This window comes from Aulonocara sp. 'chitande type north' Nkhata Bay, linkage group LG3, assembly GCF_057382095.1.
Source record: "Aulonocara sp. 'chitande type north' Nkhata Bay isolate Kocher_YH1m ecotype deep benthic linkage group LG3, A_spYH_male_GT1.1, whole genome shotgun sequence".
Classification (NCBI taxonomy): Eukaryota; Metazoa; Chordata; class Actinopteri; order Cichliformes; family Cichlidae; genus Aulonocara; species Aulonocara sp. 'chitande type north' Nkhata Bay.
The window spans coordinates 44,428,916-44,444,064 of NC_141346.1; the positions used below are offsets into that span (position 1 = coordinate 44,428,916).

Genomic DNA, 15,149 nt, shown 5'->3' on the forward strand with positions numbered 1-15,149 from the left:
CTCCTGAAATACGCCAAAAACATTGAGAGTAACATCCTCCTCTCTGCCCCTTAATGCGCTCTGGTCGCTTTGATAACGTGTAAATATTTCTTTCAAAATAAGACACACAACTACAACACCCAGGGAAACAGAGTTAACGATAAAAACCCTGAAAACCATAAATTTCACACCGGAGACTCAACTTATGCGACGCGGTACCAAACGACTCGTGGACCGGTCCGTGGCCCGGGGGTTGGGGATGAATGACTCATGACACCTGCTTTCAGTGCTAAGACATGGATACAATCTCACGGCTAAAATGCTTCATATTTCCTTTTTAAAGACTTGTCCATATGCATTACCCCTGTCAGTGTGCTCCCTCAGTTCTGACTCACCTGTCCTAAAAGCTTTCCACTAAACAATATTTGCGCTAACATATCTGTCTCATTAATCTCAGGGGGTACGATTTGACCCAGAGATTCCCCAGACTCTGCGGCTGGAGTTCGCCAAGGCCAACACCAAGATGGCCAAAAACAAGCTGGTTGGCACTCCCAACCCCCCTCCTTCCCAGCAGAGCCCCGGGCCACAGTTCATAAGCAGAGACCCATGTGAGTACGCCGACTGTTTACCCGCCTGTCGCTGAGTTTGTCTTACTTTTACATATTGTCCGTCTGCATTGCTACTTCCTCTGGCTGTACTGGACTGGACAGCTGTTTCCTTTTAGGATATTATTTTGTAATCGAGGTGCTTTTCTGTGCTGTTGTTGTAAATGTGCATGAAAAGGAGACTGTTGAGTCTGCTGCAGGTCTCTTTCATTGAATGCTGTTTTGTTTGCCCCTAAATTAAACATTTACGTATTTGTCCCTCTGTGAAACGTTAATTTTGTGCGGGCGTGTAATGCTGTTTGTCGTTGTGATGTGTTAACTGATGATGTTAGACTAGTGATTCATTAACAGAGCATGTTTCAGCTTTAACCGTTTACTCTAATAACTTGGACTCAAGGTCTTCAAGTACAATGTGTGTATAATAATTTGCTAATGCGACTTTCCACCTTTTTTTTTTTCTTTTTTCTTGTGGTTAAATATTTTTCCAAGAGTTAAGGATTTTGAAAGAATCAGCTATTGATAGTTTAAACATAGGCCAGCTGTGGTAGTACATTCTTCCTGTATGACCAAGCTGCTTTTATCTTAGATCGTTTTATTTTTTTATAGCCGGGGAAAGGGTGTGTGCATGAGGCCCCGGAGGAAAATGGAAGGAAACGATTAAGGAAACCGTGACGTAATCACTAGGAGAGAAATTGCTGTCATTTCCTGATAAGAGATGTTTAAACCAGCCATCTTTGTGATCATGCTTGGATAAATGGTTACCAGGAGACATGGAGAGCACAGGGAATGCTCCTCGAGATTATCTGCTAATTATCCAATGAGCTGCTGTGTTTTTTTCCCTGCATTTTTAAATGCTCACCCGCTCTGTACGACTCAGCACCGTCTCCTAACTCATGCACCGATGCTCGTTTTTCACAGTCACTTTGCACTTGATTTAGCAAGTAAATCGTGATGTCTGACATTGTTTCCTCTCAACCTCTCCTAAAGTATGAAATCTAATCATGTAGTGTCAATGACCGTTCTCAGATACTGTCAAGGTTTTTGCATAATACATGTGCATTTTGAATTAATAAAATTTCCCCTTGAAATTTTTAATTTGTGAAACTAAAGGTCCTGCATTTCAGAAGCGACTAGATAATAACATTAGTGGCTGATGGACATCAGTTTTCCTGGCTAAAGCGATGGCAGGTCCAACTATCTATATATGAAGCTAATGAAGCTAATATTAGTTCACTGCATTGGTTAAAAGAAACATCTTTAGACCATACTGGTTCTGTAAAAGGCATTTTAAATATTTACATGATGATTTATAGTAAAGACATTTTTCTAAATACTAAGGCTAAAAATCTCTGGGTTAAAATTTCATAATCAAACAGTGTAACCCATATGGAAAAGATATATATAAATCTTATAACGTTTGTATCTGTCTTGTGTGAAACTTGTATAAAAAGCATACAAGAGTGAAAACAGATATAAGATCCCCAGAAAAATTATATAAATGAAACTTGTATTTTTTGGATACTTACCGGTACTAAAAAATATATGAAAGTGGCCACTTTTCATTAGTAAATCATATAAGCCTTATATGATTCAAGTAGGTAGGCCACATCTGATGCAAGTCTTTTATAAGTTTTTTCTGTTTCTTTTCCATATGGGAAGCTAAGGCTACGTTCACAATAATGTTGTAAGCTAAGCAAGGCTTTCATAGGTACTGTTGGCTTGGGATGATAAAGCAGAAACTTCATCAAGTTCAGCAACAAGTTCAGCAACAAGCTAATACAAATAAATACTGTATTTATTATGAACAGCTAATATTAGCTGTAGCAATTAGCTATAGCTAATAAATGCAGTATTTATTAGCTGTTAGCTTTTCTAGCTAATTGCTTGTTCACGATGCTTGAGTTAAGAGGATCATCATAGTTCTGTCTAAAACATAACTATATTTCAGAGATGAGCAGCCTCTTAACTCATGTAAATTATCCTTTTGCCTCAAGCGTCTTAACGATGTGTTTTACAATCACTGGAACCAGACTCGTTGCTATAATATGGAAACACTCGTATGTAGGAACATGTAAATGAAGTTTAGTGGTGGCTGATAGTATTGGGTTTTCTAGCTGCCTCTGATAGCCTTGAGCATTTTAAGCAATGCTGGGTTAGACATGTAGGTAGTAAAGCTAACAGCTAATTGCTGTTAGCTTTTAGCTTTCCTCAAAGCTAACGTTAGCTTTGACGAGAGAAACATTTTTTCTATTACGGAAAAATGAATGGATCATTCTTACTCCAGCCTGAAGCAAACCACAAAAACACTCAAAGTTATGTAGACAGTCTCTGTCTCGTGACAGTAGTTAAGCTGCAAGTTTAGAAAATAAATCTTTCTCGGCTGTATTGACATGAAATAAACACAGATGTTACTAATGTCAGTAATGAGGGCATTGTTCTGTTTATGTACGCAGCCTTAATTACAGTGAGTAGTAACACCTGTGTTTCTTCAGGAGGTATTAATCAAAAAGAGAAAATAAAATCATTTTGTGAAAAGCCTGACCACCTCATCATAATTAGATCATGAACAAAAAAGTAAACTATTATTCTCATGTATTTTGAGGTTATTCGATGCCTGAATGATGCTTAAACACAAAAGCTTTATGTAGCCTTTAACAGCAGCCTTTAACATACAATATTGTAGATATATGTAATGTGATTGCAGTTACGATTATTGTAACAGTATTTACCAACCATATTACATCAAAGTACCCACTGTGAAGAAGGTCTGTTGTGTAGAACGGCATTTGGGCTAGTTTTATTTGGGTAGTTATTTTAAAACTTATCTAAATGAACTCAAATTTCAGAAGTTTTACTCCTACCTCTAAAAAAACCCTTTTTTTGAGTATCTCTGTCTGTCTCCCAGTCTCTGGTTTAAACAAGAGGAAGCGACTTCAGACAACTGACATTCCCCCAGCACCCACCTTCACAATCACCACCATCACCGCCACCTCCACCCTGTCTCTCTAGCCACCCCACCCATCCACTTGCCACTCTCCTCACTCCACTCCTCCTCTTCTTCTTTCCACAGATGAGCTCACAGTGCCTGCTCTCTATCCCAGCAGCCCAGACGTGTGGGCCTCATACCCGCTGTACCCGGCGGAGCTGTCGCCGGCCCTTCCACCCGCTTTCACCTACCCCTCCTCGCTCCACGCTCAGGTAAACCCACCTCCCCTCCCCCACCGCCACCGCCGCCTCAGTCACCTAGCCCACCTCACAAAGACCTGCTGCCGTCAGCCCTGTTATCACTCTCTGCTTCATCCCACAGGTGCACCTCAGAGCACACATGACCCATTGTCACTGTTAAACACAGTCATGTTTAAATCAAATGTCTATCTATTTTTGGGGCTGGGGAGTTATTTTCCTTACAGACAAGGAAATGTATACCCAGCATCACTCAGTTTCATCAGTGTAAACAAGCTGCTTCTCTATAAAAGCATCTAAATACACATTTTCTTTGGCTGCAGGTTTTCATGTTGACTTTTATTGAAACACTTTCAAGTGCAAACATATATATAACTATTGCCGCTGATACTGATCAGTCATGTTCATCTGCTGCACCAGTAGCACAGTGAAGGCAGAATTTTGGTATAATTTAATTGTTACATTGGTGCTGAAATTAGTGAGTTTATAAATAATTGAATTGTCAGTCCATTTTCACCAACCCTTCTCAGCGGAGCTGTTACCCGATCCCAGCACCTTCCAGAAATCGAAGTAAACTTAGCTGTTCACCTCACTCTCAAACTGCATGTCACATAATGGAGCCTGTGGTTTGGGCTGAGTTTTAGGAGGTCCAAGCAGGAAAAATAACTCTTCCACAAATTCCAAATGATACTTTTTTAAATCAGTAAAAAATAAATTCCTCAAACTGAAACTGATTTGTCCTGTTTTGCTTTTTATTTTAGACTAAAATCCTGAATGTATCCATGCATGGATACATTTACATCCACATATAATTTAGAATCACCACTTAACCCACTGTGTAAGTCTTTGGACTGTGTGACAACCTCCACACAGAAAGTACATGCAAACTCCACACAGAGAGGTCACAGCTGGCTTCAAATTAGACACCTTCTTGCAATGAGATGACAGTGATACCATTGCACCACCAGGTAGTATGAAATAAAGAATTCAACACCAAGATAATGTTAAAAATGGCATCACAGGACACAGTTTTCAGATCTTGTAGCTGCTTAATCTGCACAGCTAAAATCTGCAGCTGTACAAAGGGTTTGGATCATTTTACCTCCATCTACCTCATTAATTATAGCAAATCCTTCTTTTCCAACCAGCCATGATCCAGTTTATTGAGGTCTTCTAATCTGCGCAGCTCTGCTGTGAGTTCATGTTAAAGTTCATTATCGATCTCTTGAAATTCTTCTCATGAAGAGCGTTTGATGCAGGCAGGCCCTCATGCAGTCTTAATGCCACGCATACAGTATGTACGGTTTTGAATGCAAGCTCTCACTGCTCACTTTGCAGTGTTTCAAACTCAATGTGTTATACAGTCATGTGGTGTTGCTTTTCTCTGCTCGAGGGAAAATTGAGCATTTCCACTTATAATATAGATACTAAGGTTATTTAAGTATAAAGGCCTCCGGGCGAAAACACTAGCTGAAGCTCAGATGATGTCAGCATTTGAAATGAATGCAAGAATCTGCCTAGCTGGCATTTTCCCACATGCATCGAGTATATTCACACCAGTGGCAGCTGATAACTGAAAAAACGAGGACGGACGAGAAAATCAATTCATGTTATGTTATAATAGTTAGTATATTTCCATTTTCTCGTGGTGAAGCAGTAAAACAGTGCCTGTGCTCTGGATGGGAATGATGTATGTATTCTTTGAAGCCTGCCAGCTTTGGTCATTTTGAAGAAACTGGCCCTTTAAATGGACCAGAGGGACAGACAGCAGTGCGCATTTCTGTGAAGCCCACAATAATAATACACCAAAATAATTAGTTAACTAATTACCAGCCTACATATTGCCATGTTTTCATAGTTACTGATGTTTAGAGCGGTCAAACTTGTGCACATTAGTAATACCGTGATCACTACCGCAGATACCGACCTTGAGCTAAACGGGAAAACTGGAAAAATAATAAGTACGACAAGAAAGATGTTTTTGATTTTAGTGAGTCAGTTTATTCCAAACCATTTAAGCAATGAGGGCTAAAGCTGTGCCATCACTGCAGAGCTCTCTACCCTTTGCCCAACGGGATCCAGTCACTCCAGTCCAAATCTATTTCCTATGCTAGTCCTTCATGGTTGCCTTAATGTTACCACTGGCTAGTGCAAGTAGCTAGCTACTGCTTGATTTTTAAAAAGAGAAATGAAATGGGGAAAATTCTATATGTCCTGCACTTTTTTCAAAAGACCCAAATCAAATGTCACGAAGTTAATCACGTTTGTACAATATAGTGGAAGAGATCTGACGAGTGGAAGAACACAGTGTCAGTGTTTTACTGTGGATGTTCTGGCTGAGGTTGTCCTCCTTTAGAGCATCATGCTACGTGTTCTGCTCACTAACAGAGTAGTAGGAACGAAGCCAAAGTGTATTAAATTAATGGAAGAGGTCCCGCCCTGAGGACGTCAGACTCAGTGGCGAACTGAGGCTATAATTCAGGCTGGGACATCATCTCTCAGACTACTCTGTACATGCAAACCATCAGACTGCTAATTCTGCTGCCTTACCCTGGCTGCTGTTTAAGGAAAAACAATATGTGGCTATCAGAAATCACATCTAGCCAAAAGAATTCTCTTTAATCTTATTATTGTGATGTTTAATGAGATTTCGAAAATAAATAAAGAAAACTACTTATGTCAATTAATTAAATGTTTTAATTGCAAGTAAATTACAGCTGAAATATGAGTGTAATGAGTGGAGATAATCAATAACCACAACAGTAAAGACGCTAGACGAAAATAACAATGAGTAGGATATTATGAGTAAGAACGAGCCATTGTAATACTTTTTAAACACAGAGGGAGATACTCTATTCAAACAATTTTAAAACTGAGGCATCAAACAAAAGTACAAAAAAACTTCACACACATTCACTGAGACTGATCTTGAGCTACAGCAGTGTAGCTTCTGCTCCCAGCTGGCAGCATTAGCCACTTTTAGCTGCATCACTTTTTTTTATTCAATTCAATTCAGTATTATTTATATAGTGCCAAATCACAACAACAGTCACTCCAAGGCACTTTATATTGTAAACACAATAAAACAGAGAAAACCACAACAATCGGCTGACTCCCTTTGAGCAAGCACTTGGCAACAGTGGGAAGGAAAAACTCCCTTTTAACAGGAAGAAACCTTTGGCAGAACCAGCTTGCAGAGAGCGACAGAAACTGCGAATACTCATTTAAATGCATCTTTTTTGTGTGCATCTGCTTACCTGAGATGGCACACATCGAGTCGTATATTCATGTCAGGCCAGTTGACTGACCCCAACGACCCCACACTGACTGACCCTCTGCCTCTTCCCTGCAGATCTCACTTTTGAGACGATCTGTATTTGTATAATTTTAAATACTATGATCTCCCTCTTGTCTCTCAAAAGAAACAGAGGGCGAGCAGTCTCCTCTGCGGCCACGACTGAGCCGCCCTTCACGCACACATTCTGACACGTGCAAAGTGATCGTTGCCGTGTGATGTTGCGAGATGGTCAATCTACTTTCTGTTAACATGAGCTCACCTTTTAGGCTCCACAGTTTTATGTTAATATGTGATTATGTGTGTTTAGATTCGTTGGCTCCCGCCTGCAGATGGAACTCCTCAGGGATGGAAGTCCAGGCAGTTCTGCTGAAGTATGTGTGAGTAACAGCACACACATGCACACACACAAACACACACTCACACACTCGTACGCACACATAGCTCCCTGCCCTGCTGCGTCAAAGAAGTGTACATACTCTGGTGTGAAACCTCTTTTGTAAATGTTATGACACTTTGCATAAACAGGAGTAGAGTTATCTTAAACACATTCCAGGAATATCACGGGGTGTTACTTCACGCGTGTTTACCTCTTTTGGCCCTCAAACCTCACAAAACGTCCATCCTGCTAACTGCCAAACTAACCGGCTAATTAGTCACGTTTCCTCTAGTAGACGTCAAAAACATATATACTAATTGCTAACAAAAGTACAGCCTGTGGTTCGATGAAACCACACACGCTCCTCACACATGATCATAGGAGATGAAAGGTGCGATCTAAAGGGGAACTCCATTATTTTCCCCACTCTGGTCACAAGGTACAGAGGGTCGACTTTTCCCATTGATGTTATGGTTGATCTCAGGCATCAAAAGCAGCAAGTCAAACAGAATATACAATGAGTGCCAATGCCAACGTTTAATAAATCAGACCGAGAAGAGGTTTGCAAATATGACTAAAATGCTAATGCTAGCTGCTTTGAAAGGCAACACAGCTGCAGGGAAAGTCACTCAGTTCTTTCACTACTCGCACTACAGTTTTGAGACATTTAACCTGGCTATTTCTGTTCTGTGCTGCTTTTTACATCAGCGCTACTCCAGCCAAAGTTCAGAAGAAAATTTACAAGATTTAAACCGTTAATTTGAAAAGTAAAGTCAAGTGCTCAAATTGTCTCGACCAAAGCTGCTAAGCTATTTTTTCTAAGCTATTTCAAAGTTGTCCATTCACAGTGGGAATAAAGCTCTGAAAACCTTAAAATGCATTGACAGACGAATCCTTTAAAACTTTAAAGTAAAGCCCCTACAATAATATAAAGGAAATCCCAAAAATCAGACAACCCCTACGAGGAAGCGCTTTGGTGACAGTGGAGATGAAAAACTCTTTTTTTTAGCAGGAAGAAATCTTTTTTTTCTTCCCCTGGTCACTGCAGATGGCTGCACCTCCCTGAGCCAGGTTCTGCTGGAGACTTCTTCCTGTTATAAAGGAGTTTATCCTTCCCACTGTTACCAAAGTGCTTGTTCATAGGTGGTCATATGATTGTTGGAGTTCTCTGTTTTCTCTGCATCAGTAGTATCTTTACCTTAAAATATAAAGCACCTTGATTTGGCACTACATAAATAACACTGAATTGAGTTGAACTGGTCTCTGTCTTTGAAGCAGCCACACAGTTGGATTTTGTTTGTGTTTCATCCTTAGTTAATGAGGATCAATTTTTTTACAATTTCAGGACAAGCATCAGGTTTCTGCAGTGAAATAGTTCTAAGATATGATTACATGTGCTCAGTCGTTTTTCTATGGAGGATCAGAGGAAATTAGACCTGCCTAGCGGAAAGACGGCTGATATTTATTATACTTGTGTGTGAGGGAAAGTTTATTATTATGCACCCGCTCTTGCATTGCTATAATAAACACGGAATATTGTTGTGTAACGTTGTTAGTTATATAGCACAGATATTAGGTGCTGTTTGTCATTTTGTCAAACCCTGGCAGGATGAAATACATTTTTTAATTTAAAACCCTGTTTTTGGCATTTCTGCATTCTGACAAAGTGCACAGTGGAGAAGCATAAAAAAGATGGGGCCGAGGGAGACGGAGGACGTGATCCAAAAGGTCGTAAATGGGAAATATTCACCCAGAACCACTGAGGTACCTGGGTACTGCTGGAAGGGCCGTTTTTATGAATCTTTATTAGAAACTGATCAGTGTGGGATCTTTATTTCAAATAAATTACAGATGACTTAATTTTAGTGGAGCGGCAGACGGTACACAGGGCCGATGGCTTCTAATAAGTGCTTTGATAAGTACATGAGTCAGCTATAACCACGCATGAGCAATGCAGCACGTGCGCTTTGCTTGGGGGTTCAGACAAACTGAACGCTGTTGTGCTTGCAGAAAAACAAAACCACAAAGCAAAACAAATCCCCTGCTAGTCTGTGTATCTCTGTTGGCTCTGACTCTGTGTGTGTGCATGTGGCGCCAGTCGCACTGTCACCAGTACCCTCCCTTCAGTCTCAGGACAGGAAGAAACATGTTGCCCCAACCCCACAGGGAGTCAGCAGGGAGTGGGTGGGTGGTGGTGGAGGTGCTAGTGTGGAGCCTAACATTCATCAAGCTGTTGATTGGTGCTACTCCTCCATCACCTCCTTCGAAGCCTACATCATAGCTTACATGTCCGTTTCTTGACATGTAAACATGCTGTGTGAGGAAAACGAGCCATTTGAGTAATTTGGATGTTTCTATGACTCCTTCTCTGCCTGCGGTGGGTGGGGGGTGGGTGGGGTGTACAAAAGAGGAAGGAGGGAGGGGCTTGGAGGAAATAATTACTTCTCTATCAAACCAGAAGGAAGTCGTTTGGCTGGTCAGGCTGCCCCAGTGGATATTAGGCCCTGAGTGAAACAACAACGACCCCACATCCGGCTCACGGTGGAGGGCAAAGTGCAGCCGAGACATCCAGTCAGAATATTGTTATAATTACAGGTGACTGGTGCAGGAGCACACAAATTATGCAGTGTGCAGCATTACTACATGTTCAAACATAAAGCTTCAGACAGACGAGCACACACGGTATGCAAACAAAAGAAAAGCTTCGGTTCATCAACATTACAGAAGACAGCTCACGCTTACTTGCATCTATTCACGCCGATACTTTTTTGATTTACTTGCCTCGGCTTTAAGGGGATTTGTTTTTGTTTCTTTCACTCCAATTATATTGCTTCCAATATTGCCTGAATGCTTCTAAATAAACACTTTAACATCCTCCTAGAATCACTAAACACAAATTTTTACGTGGGACCTCTAAAGGTTTCTTTCCCTCGATCCTCAATCTGGTTTCTAGAAAGACAAGCTTTCCTAAACACAATCCTAAACCATAGGTGGGGAAGCAAGAATATATATTATATACAGGTGTATTGCAGCATAATGCAAGCTACAGTATTAATTAAAATGATAGAAGAGATGGTTTTACAGTGGACAAAAGCAGTCTCATAAATAAATCTATTAAGAGTAGCTTATGTTACACATGTGCTACTTGTGTTCAAAGTAGAGCTGCAGGGATATTACTGATGCTCTAAAACACATCTCCCCAGTAACCATGTTGCCATAGTAAAACTGAATGACACTTATGTAGCTCAGTGTCTGCCTTGTTGAGTTAACCTTACTACTGAAGGCTGCCCCTGACATTTTGCATCTTAGCAAACAAACAGTTAATCCATACAAGTGTCTTTAGGCCTTCGTCGCATTTCAAATAAATGCAGTCGACTTGCACTCGATGTCTCGAAGCTGGCTGTGATGAGGGTATAACTGATTTGTGCAATGTAATCTGCTGGGCAGAATACTTGTGAAATATTTTTAGCTGCATGACTACAAGAATAAACTTGAACAGAGGTTAGGGAAAGAAGGCGTCTGTGTTGCACCACTGTTGTGCAATCTGTCTGATATTGTCTTTACAAAAACAGCAGAAAGGACAAGATTTGTGAATTTGTTGCTAAAGCTAACTGGGTAAACTTGAGAGATGCACGCTCACAAAAGCCCGCAGCTCTGCGGTTCAGAGAGGCCTGTGGTCGGTCGCTACTTGTCGACGAACGGAGACCACTCACTGTCTGAGTATGCGACTTAGGAAGCGTAACTGCAGGCCTGAATGTGCATGTGTGAACAGCTGGAAGTGAGGTAGCATTCAGGCGTGACTGGTAATGAGTTGTCCCAATCACCTGGCTTCCTGCCTCTCTAGGAAAGTGCTGTTTAACAAAACAACAACTTTATTTACAGCACCTCATGCAAGTTTAAGCAGCTACTGGTTTTTATTAGAGGCTTTAAGTTTTTGTTCTTGTGATCCCCCCAGGAGGCTTTGTCTGGTCAGTCGTCTGGCTGTTTGAGAACCTGAACTATATTTGACATTCGTGCTCTAGTCTTAGGTTCCAAAGACAACCTAATAGTGGACATTAATGCCCAGTGAACTGGAGGGAAAGGTAATCCGGATTTTCCATCTGACAAGACATGGTGAGGAAGTGTAGGGGGGTGTAAAACCCCTATCATGCATGCCTGTGTGTGACCCTGAAAGAGACAAATGTGCGTGTGTATGCAGCCTGGCTGCCTGCCTTCAGGAGATTTTTTGGCCAATAGCCTGACAAAACCCATGGTTCCTGCACAATGTTGCACTAACTCCCACTGGAGGAGAGCTGAGGGCCAGCTGGGGCCCTTTCTAATAAGGAAGTGGGACTTTATTCTTCCACCCCCTGCTGACAGATGCACACATGCACACACACAAACACACACAGTGTATAGTACAGTGTAGCTGCACTGTGGCACCAGCTTGTAGGAGCTGGATACATGTCAGCAGCTGCATTCATCACCACCCAGCTCCAGCAGTTATTGCTGGTATGTGAGAAACACAGCCAGGGCCTAAAGGCTTTTCCCCGGATTAAAGGGGTTTCAGACGGCGATCTTTTTCATGGCCACGCTGCGCAGGTAGAGATCTTAAAGGACCACAGGGGTGTGTTTGAAGTTTTAGCTCGATATTAGATATATTTTACAGTTTTTTGTTGTTGCTGTTGCTTTTTCATCATTTTTTCACAAAAACTGACATCAAGCCTGAGTTCATTTTGTAAACTGTAGATTTTTTTGACCCCTTTAAAGGCAGATTAGGAATCCGAGGGACATTTTTGGGAGGTTTTTTTCATCTGAAACCCAAAGTTTACAAAGACATGTTGAAAGAGAAATTTTACAGACATAAAAAGAAAGAACAAAAAGGTCCTCTCTTCTTCATTTGCAGCACCGTGTCAGTGATAACACCGGGACGAACATTTGCGACACGAAACCTGGTTGAAAATTTTGGAAAAAAAAGGAAACAACCCACACATTCACGAGAAACCGAGTCACCTCCCACACTCAGAACTGCTTGTTTACTTATCTCACATCATGCGCCCAGGCCGAGTTATTGGATGTAACACATTAAGCCGACAAATCACTAAACCTTTCCCTAATCCGCACAGACATGTTCAATGATCAACCCAATCTTTAACCTTGGTGTCTCAGCCAGAACAAACAGGGTGCTCTGGAAGTATGCGTCGCATCAGTTTAGCCAAGCGGCTGTATAACGCATCGATTGCCTCATCCCTGATTGAACACGCAATGGGGCATTAGCTAGGCCAGCCATCCCCCTTCAAAAACGCACTGTTCTCTGAACAGTCTATCCAGCTCCTTCTTTCTCTTAAGGTCATATTTGGATTAGTAATTGTTTATTGTTCCACCGAGTCCCCCCAAACTCAAATTCCTATTTTTGGTGATCCATCTGGTGTGGGAGCTTGCATGGTTGACCTTTCTCTTTGAAGTGTGGAGGTTGGGGGTTTGTGGAAGATCATGTCAGGCAGACATCCTGTGACAATGCAAAACTTTGAGCTTGAAAGACTTCTGAATGGACATGATATTACAATAATAGTTCACAAATAAAACTGTGTAATACACGTCCTGACAAAACTGCTGGACAATGGGCTTCTGTATGTGGCTCGAGTCTTGACTTAAGATGTCTTCTGCTGCTTGGTTTCGTCTCTTTTGAGCTACTGATTTTAAAGAAACAAGATACACTATTGATTTTTCCTCTGTAACAAAGAAATTAGTTACACTGCTGCTTAGATCACTGTCGTGTTACTCCACAACATTGCCTAGGATACATTTCCACATAAGTGCCAGGTTATGACACAGCATTAAGCCTTTCATGTGCACACATACCGGCATAAATCCCTGATTTAATGTGTAGAGCAGACATATGATAGTGGGGTTTTTTTGTGTTGTTATTTTAGCGTCAACACAGGAAAACCAGCCAGAAAGGATGTTACACAGAAGTCACTATAGTAGTATAACATAGGCAAGATTTCCTTTACTATGTCTGAACCAGTGCATATCTCTGTATTTGTTTAAAATCAGTCTTTCAGATTGATATACATATATAAGTCTTGAGTCACCCCTCACTTCTTTATATTTTGCCAGGATAATTGAAAACAGGCACAGAAATTTGCACAAATACGTGCAAAAATACATGGAAATACAGTATATAAGGAAAAAACAGTGACAAGCTTGAAATTCAATAATTGGTATGACCACCTTTATTCTTCAACACAGTCTGAACTATCTTAGAAAAGCTTTTTAAAATTTTCTTTAAGTAGTCTTCAGGAATAGTTCTCCAGGCTTCTTGAAGAACATTCAAAGCTCTTCTTTAGACGTCGGCTACCTTTTGTTCTGTTTCCTATCACGATGATCCCACACTGCTTCGAGGCCAGTCCTTGACTGATACTGTGTCATTGTGTGTTTTTCCATCTAGGTATGTTTCTGTAAAAGTGTGTTTGAGATGCTGAAAAATGAAGAAATAACTATTTTATACCCTTCAAAATTATTATCTTTGACATTTTTGTAGATGTATTTAAATAAACGAGAACAAGTTATGTAGACAAAACTCTAGTTCATCCCTTGATTTTTGTGCCTTTTCTATGTTTGATAGGTCAGTGTTACATGGATATGCAAATAAACGAAATGGTCAAGAACTGGACTAAATGAGTGAAACAGCAGCCAGTGTTCAAAGAAAAACTTTGAAATACTTTCAGAAAGCTTGGAGAACTATTGCACAAGACCACTTTAAAAATGACTAGAAAGTCTTGTTCCTCAGACGTAAAATATAGAGAAATTATGGGAGGCTCAAGACTTTTGCACCACACTGTACAATCAGCTTAATTATCGCTCTGGATCCAGGGGTCTTTTGATACCTGCTCTGTAATATTGTGTATTGTGTTGCCTTTACAGGCAATCGGAAAGAATGGATCTCGTTCCTGGGCATGGGTCCCTTTACTGTCAGAAATGATTTCCCCTTTGTGCAACAAATTCTAAGTAATGTCCACCACGTAATCACCACCATTCGAAAGTTGTTGACCTCTCTGCCATTTTTGTCTTCGCTCCATGAGGTTAGACAGTTGTGTTTATCTTTTTTCTCTCTTTTGCAAATAAATAGAGAATTTGTGTAGTGAAAGTAACAAAATCATGCGATTAACAACTTTGTAACTTTGTAAAACTGACACTAATAAGCTGCTGCGTTGCCCTTCAAACATATACCAGTGTGTTCAATGCAGCTGAACTTTGTCATACCAGTAATCGAAGAGCTTGAGAACATTTAAAAATCATACATTTTTGTTGAAATAAAACCAAAATTCACTCCTCTGAAACATCATCAAAAGGATTTATTCCAACTGTCTCCTTTTGTGTGCTCAGGTTCCTGATGTGTGATGGTGGCCGTGGCCGGCTGTGACGGGCGTTGCCGATTGCCTCTCGTGTCCTATTAGAAACCAGGAGGACCGACCTAACTCCAGCTGCTGGAGCAGCGCACCGTCGGTGAGTTCTACGTCTCGGAACGTCACAACCGTTGATCCCAACAGGCGAGGACAAAAGGTGTAGATCGCACCTCGTCGCCCGTGTAGCGGGCCCCTGCAGGGGAGAGGGGGGATTTTGAAAGTGTAGATTTGCAGGAAAAGGTGTGAAAGTCCTTTTTTTAAAAATAAAAAATACAAATTTGAGAGACAGCATCAGTCAAAAACATCCACTTGAATGAAGG

The 15,149-nt window shown here is 40.9% G+C and overlaps 1 protein-coding gene across 6 annotated transcripts in view; it reads left to right on the forward strand.

Annotated features, from left to right (window-relative positions):
* Window positions 1-15,149, forward strand: part of LOC147335849 (RNA-binding protein with multiple splicing-like) — a 38,034-nt gene that overhangs the window by 20,231 nt on the left and 2,654 nt on the right. Inside the window, exons 5-8 of one of the 6 annotated variants that reach the window (XR_015127144.1) lie at window positions 437-587; window positions 7,373-7,442; window positions 14,348-14,505; window positions 14,810-14,929. Coding sequence is in view for 2 of the 6 variants with exons in the window: in XM_086282779.1 (XP_086138905.1) it covers window positions 437-587; window positions 3,655-3,782; window positions 7,373-7,435 (342 nt within the window). In the remaining 4 variants the exon portion in view is untranslated. Of the gene's footprint in view, window positions 1-436; window positions 588-3,654; window positions 3,783-7,372; window positions 7,443-14,347; window positions 14,506-14,809; window positions 14,936-15,149 lie in introns of those variants that run through there. The other 5 variants (XR_015127143.1, XM_086282779.1, XM_086282769.1 and 2 more) reach the window with 5 other exon arrangements.